The sequence below is a fragment of the Lissotriton helveticus genome, chromosome 6 (assembly GCF_964261635.1).
Source record: "Lissotriton helveticus chromosome 6, aLisHel1.1, whole genome shotgun sequence".
Classification (NCBI taxonomy): domain Eukaryota; kingdom Metazoa; phylum Chordata; class Amphibia; order Caudata; family Salamandridae; genus Lissotriton; species Lissotriton helveticus.
The window spans coordinates 2,059,510,503-2,059,522,761 of record NC_136067.1 but is presented as its reverse complement, the minus strand read 5'-3'; the positions used below and the strand labels follow the sequence as shown (position 1 = coordinate 2,059,522,761).

Genomic DNA, 12,259 nt, shown 5'->3' with positions numbered 1-12,259 from the left:
CGTGGCCCCATCACTGTTTGGCATTCTGGGAAGATTTTGACAGTGACCTCTCTGAGGGAAATGCACGGGGCTAAAGGGCGGGGTGCCAGCCACAGTGTTAGCATAGTATTTACAGTAGGGGTAGACCTTTTAGTTTCTCAGCTGTAGCACCCACGCATGGTGAAGCACCATTCTCGAAGGGCCACCGTGTCCACTTCAGGGGTGTCAGCTCTGCCATCTTTGGCAACACAAATTCAGAGGAAAATTAAAGCAATCTTTACTAACACCATTTAGAATAACAGAGTTTCACAGAAAAGTATCTGCTGTCCCTGCCATTTCATTTGTGGCCATCTCAGGGCCTGAGCATGTTTTACAGACAATCACAAATACCAAGCGAGGGGTTGATTGGACACTGGGACTTGGTTAACACCTCCAGCATAGACCAAGGGAGAGGTGTGTGGCTGCAAACCTATCTGAGTGAGGGGATCAGTTGTAAAAATGGGAGTAATCTGGTGCCAATTGCCCCAGTACAGCTCTTGAACAGGCGACTTGAAGAGGGCGGGTCTGCCATTGTGTCTCCTGGCCTGTGTATTAACAAGTTGTTAATAGATTGCCGCTGATAAAAGTTCCATCAAAATGCAAAGAACCTCTACCCTAATCAAACTCCATACCACATGACAAAATAAATTATAAATTAAATATATGAATTACAAATTAAATATGATAAAAACTGTATGGATGTTCTGGACAAGGTTGGTACCCATATGCATGACACAAAGGAAACCATACTGAAAAGCAATGAAACAGCTTGAAGTACCACCTAAGCAATATTTTAATATTCTATTCTAATTGTCAGGTCTTTCAAATAAATATTTTTCTTTTGTATTTTTTTTATGTAGTATTTTCGAATGCAAAATAAAACATCAATCTTTTTCAAGGTTTTATCATTGAATGGACATAATTTGCTTTCTCTTTTAAATGTTCTCGAGTATTGAGATTGGGTTTTAGCAGGATAATGAAACATTTAGGAAAAAAAATGCAGCCCAGTAGCCCGGCACTGGAGGACTGGATGGTAAACACCTCCACAGCCACCATGTACTTGCCTTTGGTGCTGGTGTATGCTGGGATGAAGGACAACCACACACTGACAAACACCAACATGCTAAAAGTAATTAGCTTTGTCTCATTGAAACTGGCAGGCAAAGTTCTTGCTAGAAAGGCCACAATAAAGCTAACCATGGCAAGAAGTGCCATGTATCCCATCATGGAGTAGAAGAAAAAGGAGTGCCCTTCGTTGCACTGGAAGATGGTCTTGCCCTCATTAGCTTCTGTGTTCATTTCTGGGAATGGAGCGGACTTCAGTATCCAAACTGTACATATGATGACCTGGAGCATTGAGCAGAGACAGACAACTCCATTGGCTGTGTTGGGCCCCAGCCACCTTCTCCAAGGGCTGTGGTGACTGGTGGCATTGAAGGCCATGATCACTAGGATGGTTTTGGCTAGGACAGATGAGATACTGACAGAGAATACGACTCCAAAGAGAGTTTGTCGGACCATGCAGCTGAGGCTGGTGGGCTGACCGACAAACACCAAAGAGCAGAGGAAGCAGAGCATGAGGGCCAGGAGTAAGAGGAAGCTGAGCCCGCGGTTGTTGGCTCTGACAATGGGCGTCTCACGGTACCAGAGGAATGTGCACAAAATAGCAGTAGTGAGGAGTGTGAGGATAGTGGCTGTAGTGGCCAACACCAGGCCCAGCGGCTCTTCATAGGAGAGGAATTCGATTACTCTGGGGACACACATATCCCTCCTCTCATTGGGCCATTGATCTTCCGGGCATCGCTGACACTCGGCTGCATCTAAACAAGCGAAAGACATGATATCCTTAGGAAGCATGAAATGGTGACTACTTTAGTGTGGGATGAAGAGATAACATATTGCTAGTACATTGCTCAGATGCATGTTCTTTCATATACCATGGTCAAATTCCTGGTAAGAATCATTACACTCGGATGTAGTGTTCTAGTGTCTAAAGGAAGCATCACAGGGTTATTAAGACAGTAAATCCTCTTAACATCTCTGTTTTGAGGGCAAAGGGTGTAATCATCAGGGTGGGTAGCGGGAGAAATTGTTTTCCCCAAAACAGGACCTTTTACTTTAGAATGAGACTGTTCCACATAAAGTGTACTTTGAGTTGGTCAACCACATTGCCTCTGACTGCTAGGGTACTAATGCACCTAATGCTGTTACTTGAGAGTGTGAAGACATACATATATGTTTCCTGTTTACCTTATAAACCTCTTTCATGCTACTGGTGGTATCATTCAAATAAATTGCTTACAGTAATAATGTCCTACATGTTTGGGGTTTTGTTGAGCTTTTTTTTCTTCTTCTTCGACAGTTATTGTCACATGCATGTTATACATTGGAATCTTCACTGTGGTCAATTATGCTCTGAATTAATGCATTTACTCAGTGGTTTTAAATAGTGCTCTTTCCAAAATGATGATATTAAGGGACATTCTAGTGAACAATGAGAGATACCTATATAAGCAGAAAAAAGTAACAGTTCATATGTCACCTTACCGGGCGATAGGCAGAAAAACAGAAAATAGTGACATGACTGGTTGTATAATGAGGAAAAGGGGAGTGCAGTAGGAGAAATAGGTGGGGGGCAGCAGGAGGACGATGCATGAATAAGGTGAAGCCTACTGCTATATACCATACACATAATAGGAGCTTGTATATGGTACTAGATCTGCATATTGCTGTTAGGGAGTAAAATCTCTTCACTCCCCCTGACCAGCTGGCCGAGTTGCATGGGAGACCTCCCTAGCTCGAAAGAGGTGATCAAGAGCTTGGGGGTCTGGTTAGATCAAGATTTATCGTTTAGGACCCATGCCAAGAAAACTGCAGGAGTGTGCTTTGCCCTGCTACGGTCAGCTCACAAAATGTTTCCTCTTCTGCCTGTAACATCAAGGAAGCTGTTAATCCAGGGTCTGTTTACATCAAGACTGGATTACAGTAATGCAATCTTTTTGGGCGCCTCGGAATCCACTTTGAACAAACTCCAGCAGGTCCAAAATGCGGCAGCAAGGCTGCTCATGGGCATCCCCAGGACACAGTCTGCCAGACCTGCTCTAAAGGCGTTGCACTGGTTGCCAGTGCGGGAAAGAGTCAAATTTAAAGCACTCTGTACAGCCCACAAAATCCTCCTGGGGAAGGGCCCCCCAATACTGAGGAATTTAGTGGTCCCATATAAAGCGAGCAGAACGCTGCGCTCTGATCAAAAACACTTTCTCTTAGTCCCCAGAGTTAAAAGGGCCCGTACCGGTGGGAGAAGGTTTTCAGTTAACACAGCGAAGCTGTGGAACTCGCTTCCTTTTGAATTGCGTGCCGAGACTTGCACTTTGCGATTCCGCAAATGTCTTAAAACTCACTTGTTTCCTGCTTGACTGCACTAATCTTGCCATTTTTATTATCTGATGGTGTCTGGAAAAGCGCTGGGATGCCCAAGGGTAAATGCGCGCTATATAAAATTTTAAATAAATAAATAAATATTACTCACTTCTAGAACATTTCCTGGGTCACATTATTGATTATGAACAGCTTCTATGATTGAGGGAGGGGGCATGCCAATGTATTTGGGGTGGGGCTCATGGGGCTTTATACCTTCAAGGTATTATTCTAAAAGTTGAGTCTTTAGTCCTTTTCTGAAAGTCAGGATGTCTGTGCTGTTTTCAGGTGAAGATGTGAAGGCTTTCAGAAGCCAGAGGTGGAACCCATGAAGGATTGCTTCAGGGGAATAAAGAGTTTGAATTTGAACTTTCCAGGATGAGAGTGCTCGTACTCTTTCATTCTCTTGGGCCTCCTGAGATGAGAGAGCTCGTACTCCTTCATTCACTTGCACCTACTGAGACCAGAGTGCTTATGCTCCTTCAATCTCTTGCACCTCCTGAGACAAGAGAGCCCATACTCCTTTATTACCTTGGGCCTCATGAGATGAGAGAGGTCATACTCCTTTATTTCCTTGGAACACCTGAGATGACAGAGCTCGTACTCCTTCATTCCCTTGGGCCTACTGAGACAAGAGAGCTCATACCCAGGGTATGCTCAGACGTGAGTCCCTTGCTCACTTTGCCACTGGATTCAAGCAAGTCGGGCTGAAGACGGCTGGAATGCCAGAAACTGGTCCTCGGAAGCTTGTTTCCGGTCCAGGGAAGGCATGGCTTGGCAGTTCGGGCTGGACTGTTCCCATGAGGCACAGGGTCAGACTGACTTGCATATAGCCATGTCTGAACTGGGGTGGCAGAGTGAGCTAAAGAACGGTGATGGATCAAACCCAGATCTTTTGACTGGGTGTGAGTGTTTGATTGGTTCAGATGCTCCGATCATCACCACCCCCTTTTGTACCGCTTTGGCCGCCATAAGTGTGGCAGGGTATGCTCAGACGTGAGTCCCTTGCTCACTTTGCCACTGGATTCAAGCAAGCCGGGCTGAAGACGGCTGGAATGCCAGAAACCGGTCCTCGGAAGCTTGTTTCCGGTCCAGGGAAGGCATGGCTTGGCAGTTCGGGCTGGACTGTTCCCATGAGGCACAGGGTCAGACTGACTTGCATATAGCCATGTCTGAACTGGGGTGGCAGAGTGGCTAAAGAACGGTGAGGGATCAAACCCTGATCTTTTGACTGGGTGTGAGTGTTTGATTGGTTCAGATGCTCCGTCCATCACCACCCCCTTTTGTACCGCTTTGGCCGCCATAAGTGTGGCAGGGTATGCTCAAACGTGAGTCCCTTGCTTACTTTGCCACTGGATTCAAGCAAGCCGGGCTGAAGATGGCTGGAATGCCAGAAACCAGTCCTCGGAAGCTAGTTTCCGGTCCAGGGAAGGCATGGCTTGGCAGTTTGTGCTGGACTGTTCCCATGAGGCACAGGGTCAGACTGACTTGCATATAGCCATGTCTGAACTGGGGTGGCAGAGTGGGCTAAAGAACGGTGATGGATCAAACCCAGATCTTTTGACTGGGTGTGAGTGTTTGATTGGTTCAGATGCTCCGTCCATCACCACCCCCTTTTGTACTGCTTTGGCCGCCATAAGTGTGGCAGGGCATGCTCAGACGTGAGTCCCTTGCTCACTTTGCCACTGGATTCAAGCAAGCCGGGCTGAAGACGGCTGGAATGCCAGAAACCGGTCCTCGGAAGCTTGTTTCCGGTCCAGGGAAGGCAGGGCTTGGCAGTTCAGGCTGGACTGTTCCCATGAGGCACAGGGTCAGACTGACTTGCATATAGCCATGTCTGAACTGGGGTGGCAAAGTGGGCTAAAGAACGGTGATGGATCAAACCCAGATCTTTTGACTGGGTGTGAGTGTTTGATTGGTTCAGATGCTCCGTCCATCACCACCCCCTTTTGTACCGCTTTGGCCGCCATAAGTGTGGCAGGGTATGCTCAGACGTGAGTCCCTTGCTCACTTTGCCACTGGATTCAAGCAAGCCGGGCTGAAGACGGCTGGAATGCCAAAAACCGGTCCTCTGAAGCTTGTTTCCGGTCCAGGGAAGGCATGGCTTGGCAGTTCGGGCTGGACTGTTCCCATGAGGCACAGGGTCAGACTGACTTGCATATAGCCATGTCTGAACTGGGGTGGCAGAGTGGGCTAAAGAACGGTGATGCATCAAACCCAGATCTTTTGACTGGGTGTGAGTGTTTGATTGGTTCAGATGCTCCGTCCATCACCACCCCCTTTTGTACCGCTTTGGCCGCCATAAGTGTGGCAGGGTATGCTCAGACGTGAGTCCCTTGCTTACTTTGCCACTGGATTCAAGCAAGCCGGGCTGAAGACGGCTGGAATGCCAGAAACCGGTCCTCGGAAGCTAGTTTCCGGTCCAGGGAAGGCATGGCTTGGCAGTTCGGGCTGGACTGTTCCCATGAGGCACAGGGTCAGACTGACTTGCATATAGCCATGTCTGAACTGGGGTGGCAGAGTGGGCTAAAGAACGGTGATGGATCAAACCCAGATCTTTTGACTGGGTGTGAGTGTTTGATTGGTTCAGATGCTCCGTCCATCACCACCCCCTTTTGTACCGCTTTGGCCGCCATAAGTGTGGCAGGGTATGCTCAGACGTGAGTCCCTTGCTCACTTTGCCACTGGATTCAAGCAAGCCGGGCTGAAGACGGCTGGAATGCCAGAAACCGGTCCTCGCAAGCTTGTTTCCGGTCCAGGGAAGGCAGGGCTTGGCAGTTCAGGCTGGACTGTTCCCATGAGGCACAGGGTCAGACTGACTTGCATATAGCCATGTCTGAACTGGGGTGGCAGAGTGGGCTAAAGAACGGTGATGGATCAAACCCAGATCTTTTGACTGGGTGTGAGTGTTTGATTGGTTCAGATGCTCCGTCCATCACCACCCCCTTTTGTACCACATCATGGATAGCCAATCACAATCACTATTTACACAGGGAGCACTTTAGCACGACCAGCAGTGTAAAAAGTGCCCATAGTTCAGAAACCAGCAATAACAAGGCCATCCAACAGTCAAAAAAGCAGGCAGCAGAAGTAAAAAGACAGGGAAAACCACGCCAAGGATGCCAGGTCTAACACGCGCAAGCAACTGATACAGTGGTGTAACCAATGGTGCAGGAGTCCTCAATACAAGCATGGAAAATGTGCTCCCCATCCCCTCTCCCTCTCGGTTCTTTTTGTGTCTATTTGTCTTTGTCGTTTCCTCACAACCCCCTCTCTGTCTCTATGTGTCTATTTGCCTTTGTCTGCCATTTCCTCACAACGCTCTTTTGTCTCTGTACCTCTTTGCCCTCAGTTCCATCCCCTTTCTAACCTTTTATTCTCGTGCTTTCTCCAGATATCTTTTCTCTTTGTTGAGACTGCATCCTCTCTGGCTCTGCTCCTCTTCCTCTGCTGTTCTTCCTGCTCACTTATTCTGATCTGCTAAACTTATATCTGTCCCTGAGCTTTCTCATGTGCCTCTCTCTTGTTGTTCCTCCTCCCCTTCTTCTTGTAAACATACATGTGTCCCTGATCTCTATCATGCTCTTCTTCCATCTGCATTACCTGATATGAACCTGCTCACTCAACTTCCCTACTCTTTCTCTCACTTTCTCTTCTCATTCTCTCCTTCTCATTCTCCTCTCCTTGTATAATCTGATCCTCACTTCTATGACCTACTGAGTGCTTTTTAGGTCAAGCCTAGCGTTGCAGCACATGCGCTGCTCGCTTTGCGAGGCATGCAGTATTCTGTATAGCGTGGAAGCTTCGCCCACTCTCCGCCCATCTTTTTCATTGGCTTGTGTCTTAAATGCTGCCTTCCGATTGGTTGTAGGCTTGTTGGTCCCTCCTTATGACGGCCATGTCGACATTTGGGTCCTTCCATAGCTACTGGCCCCTTTACTGCACAGACTACTTTCTTCTCGTGCCCCCCGTCCCAAAGTCCGATGCTTTCTCGCCCCCCCCCACCCCAATATTCGTGCCTTGTCGCCTGCACTTATTCCTGTTTGCAATGGAATAGGTATTGGGTAAATGCGTGTCCTATTGTATTGCCAATGCTTGTTTTCCTTATATTCAGAAGATTAACAAAACCTTGATCCTCTCTGTTTTATTTCCCTCCCCATTTCCCCTAGGTCACTCAACCCAGGGCAACCCAGTGCATCTAACTTCTTCTGTTTACTAGCTTGCAAACCACTAAACCAGACTTGCAATAGTGCTAAAATTACCCCATTTTCATTTCTTTGGTCCTGATGAAGTGCCACCAGACCCGTTAGGGGCTAATCTGGCATGAAATTAACGAAAGTGCACTGTTAACTTAATAACACTGTTCCCAACTGGCACTCCTTGGAGCCGTAGCCTCAGGGTAATTCACAATTTGAATCCACTTGTTAAAATGAAAACAGTAAGACTTTTTATATTGTGTTCCAATTCAACTGTTCGTCATTTATTGCATCAATTTTATTGTTGCTTCACAATGTTTGCAGTTGGTTCATATCTTTGTTTCTTTGCTCAAGTTAAATTTCATTCATGTACGCTGTTCACATTCTGAAGTTTAAATCCCTATGCATTTCGGGACTAAGCCCTTCTTCAGGGGTGATGTGTTCAATCTGAAAATAAAGAAAGGGGATGCTAAACTGTAACCAGGTATGTTTAGTCTCCCACAATCTAGCACAAAACTGGGGGTACCAGACCTTCAATTCAGTGATAACTCGTGAAAACTGCGGTCATGCATCGCAGTGCGGGAATAGAAATGGTGGTGAACTCAGTGCTGATGAATAAACTTGCCGGTTTGTGTTCATGCTTTTTAAAAAGGTAACATATTTTTGAAGAGAGTGTTCATTGGGACTATAGTTTAACTGGTGTTCACAGAGGCGGTATAATAAAGTTATTCGACCGGTTAGGTAGGTGCTGGTGTGAGCGCGGTAATGGAAGAATAAGGTAAACAATGTTTGTTGAAAAGTGCTGGTGAGAACACATGCTCGTGTGTAAACGAATGGACAAATAAATCATGTTTCGGTGAGCCGTTTTAGTAATGCGGCAAAGGTGACAGCGTGCGCCATAAAACAATACCAAACAATAGTTCTGGGTGGCATAAACATCTGTAGACAACGTGGGTTCTAAGACCCATAGTTTAGTGGTCTTACCGCGTGTGAAGAAAGTCGCTCTCGAATATTGTCCGTGCGGCAGTGTTTGGTGTCATCGGTGAACGTTTCGTAGTAACAGGGCGTTAAGTGATGGTTTCCTGACTAGTGGAAACTGAAGACAGACAGAAAAACGTCGGCCATCTTTGAGTGGCTGTTATGTGAACTTCTAGTGTGCACTAAACCAGGGGTGTCTATATGCGAAAATGTACCATTACTGCGATATGAATGTTGAACGGGGTAGTATACCTGTGTATGGTAAATACTCATCATATGTATAAAATTAAATAAAGTGATGAAAAAAACTCAAACTGCTGATGGTAGTGTCATTGTGGACGTGTGTAAATGAAAACATAACTCTAGGAGTCTGAGTAAGGTGGAACAACAAATTCAGCTTGCTGAGTTTTTACAGTAAGTAAGTTTATAGGAAACAACTGTACTCCATCCGATCATTAAGTCCCTTTTTATGACAAGCATCGAGTTTCTTTATCCAAAACATTTCACGTTGCAATAGTCTTTTCCTATTGTCTGTACCCTGTTTGACAGGGACAACCTCCAAAATCAAAAATCTTAACTGGCTTATGTTTTGTGTATGAACTGTAAAATGTGCAGGCACTGGTGCTTTCATAACTTTCTTTCTGATGGTGCTCTTGTTTTGTGTCAAACAAACTTTTATTTTTCTCTCTGTCTTCCCCACGTATGGGAGGCCACATGGGCATTTGACTAGATAAACAAGATTCTTGTATCACAAGTTGCGTTGGTGAATAATTTGATTTGTTTCCCGGATGTGGGATGATTAAGAGTGTTGCCTTGGATGACATTGTTGCAGTGACTGCAATTCAAACATGGTTTAGTCCCTGTGTATATGACTTCTTTCTGTCGAGGTGTTGCCTCTAGTAAATCTTTGATGTTCTTTGATCGTTGATAAGCAAATAATGGAGTGTGGTTGAAAATCTCATTAAAATCTGGTTCATTTTTTATCATTGGCCAGTTTTTCAAAATGATTCTTTTCATTTGTTTGCTTTTGGTTGAAAACTTTGACACAAATACTGATCTATTGTTAGTCTTTTCCTTTTCATTAGAGGAAAGTAAGTTGTTCCGGTTTGTGGCTTCCGCCCTTTCTTTCGCTGTGTTTAACACCGTGTTTGGATATTTCCTATCCTCGAATCTCGCCAACATTCTGTCTTGATTCTTCATGTATTCGCTTGGTTTTGAGGAGATCCTTTTCATCCTAAGTAATTGCGAATATGGTAAGTGCTTTTTCAAAGACATAGGATGACAGCTGTCAAAATGTAAGGAATTGTTCCTGTCTGTTGTTTTGGTGTAAACGTCTGTTTCAATCTTGTTGTTATAGCAGGTAACCAACACGTCAAAGAATGGCAAGCTCTCCATACTAACAGAGTGTGTAAACTGGATGTGATCATCTATGTTGTTGATGAAAGTGATGAAGGTCTTACTCCTCAGGTGGACCCATCCATATTAAAAAAATGTTGTCTATGTAACGCCAGAATTTCAATATTTTGTTGTTCCATCTCGGGTTGGTTAAAATGTTATCCAGTTCTAGTCGATGCATGAATAAATTTGCATAGCTGGGGGCTGCACAATTGCCCATCGATGTACCGGCTAGTTGTAAAACTAATTATTTGCCCCATGTAAAATAACTGTGATACCAAGTATATTGAAGTAGTTCCAGTAAAAAGATGTTCAACTCCTGTTTGATGTGGTGATTAATTAAGAAGGATTCTATTGCTTCAATGCCTCTGTTATGGGGAATAGATGCGTAAAGTGCACATACGTCAATAGTACACAGGGTGATCATCATGTCTGGATCAAGTGGTGTATCCTTCAATTTGTTTAAGAAATCTGTTATGTTGCATATATAGGTTGTCATAGATTTCACTAATGGTTGAAGGTGTTTGTCTATATACTTTCCAGTTGGCTCGTGAATAGATCCTTTGGTTGACACGATCGGGCGAAATGGTGGTTTAGTTAAGTTCGTGTGTATTTTCGGAAGCATATGTAAACTGGGGCTTTTTGGATGCTCCTCTATCAGATATTTTTTGTCCTTCTCTGTGATTGTACCCATAGTGCATGCCTTGTCTAGAATGATTTTCAGAACTTTTGCAAACTCACCCTTTGGATCTTGTGGTAATTTCATGTATAATTCTGTGTTGTGTACGTGATCATTAACACTTTTGTGATAGAATTCAGAGTACATTATTACAAGTGCCCCTCCTTTGTCAGCTTTACAACATTTGATTTCTTTATTGTCAATGATTTGGTTTGTAGCTTGTTTTTCTTTGACGTTGATGTTGGTACTCCTGGAGTTGGGTCTTTTGAATAATTCTTTATTTTCATTCATGGTGATGGTTTCATAAGAGTCAAAAATGTTGTAACTTGTGGGTGCTGGGAATCCACTTTTACTTCTTAGACCCATACACGTGTCCTCTGTATTGACAACCGTTTGGGGAACTATGTTGAAAAAAAAGTGTTTTAGTCTCTGCGTGCATCTTTGGTGGCCTCTGCTCCTCCTGTCTCGATGTTTATGGTAGGGCCTTTCTCTAAAAAAGGAGCCCCTGATGTGGTGTGGTCCGATGAGCTTGGTGCATTTTCCGTTCTTGCTTGGATGTTGCTTTTTTGTCTATCCATTCTTGGTCCACCTCTATGTGAGTATCCATTAGATGTGGTGCTTCCTTCATCAGATCAAGGATTGTTAAATGGTCTTTGCTGTTTCCGCTGGGGGTATACCTCCGTCCAGTTGTAGACTTCGCCTAACTTATAGTCTATTGTGTCGCGTTTGTATTTTCTTATTTTTCTGTCATTAATTTCCTTGGCGTATTTCTCCAATTGTATATTTATATCGTTTAATGCTCTGTCCAGTTCATCCTTGGCTAAGTTATTGCTCAGGTTGTGTTGAAGTTGTTTGATTTCTTTCTCCAAGTTTTCAATCACCTTAGAAAGTTCTTCAACTATTAACAGTATTAGATCGAGGGAGCACTTGTTAAGAATTGCGTACCAGCGCTCTGTGAATTTGGGGTTGTTCCTGCAAAGTGTGGGTTTCAACGCAATTCGTAGACCTCTCGGGATACGCTGGTCCTTATGGTATCTAATTAGGGTTCCCGCGTGTAAACGTTGGTTTATTGCACGCTTGGATCTGTACAACAATTGTTTCAGCATACTTTGTGTAGAGAAAGTGCTAGTTGTGGAAGGATCAACTTCCTGGATCCTGGTTTCTACAGATGAAAATCCGAATGTGTCAGTCATGGTTCCCCGTGATGTTGGTAATTTCTTCATATGACATCTTTACTAAAATTATGCCAGGTGCTCACACTGAATGTGGTCAGTGATTTGAAAATGCTATTCGTGGTGTGTGGCACACTATATTCCACTGTAGTTTACTCCATGTAGATGCGTTGCTCTAGTTTTATGCGTTTTGGGTGCTAGTGGGTAGCTCCCTTTGACCCACGGGGAGTTGAACTTGAAATTAACGAAAGTGCACTGTTAACTTAATAACACTGCTCCCAACTGGCACTCCTTGGAGACGTGGTCTCAGGGTAATTCACAATTTGAATCCACTTGTTAAAATGAAAACAGTAACACTTTTTATATCTTGTTCCAAGTCAACTGTTCGTCATTTATTGCATCAA

At 44.5% G+C, this 12,259-nt stretch overlaps 1 protein-coding gene across 1 annotated transcript in view; it reads right to left on the bottom strand.

Annotated features, from left to right (window-relative positions):
* Window positions 1–912: 912 nt before the first annotated feature.
* LOC144762986 (vomeronasal type-2 receptor 26-like) overlaps window positions 913–12,259 on the bottom strand; it is a 150,781-nt gene continuing 139,434 nt past the window's right edge. Inside the window, exon 7 of the mRNA XM_078648300.1 lies at window positions 913–1,838. Coding sequence (XP_078504426.1) covers window positions 913–1,838 — 926 coding nt within the window. The remainder of the gene's footprint in view (window positions 1,839–12,259) is intronic.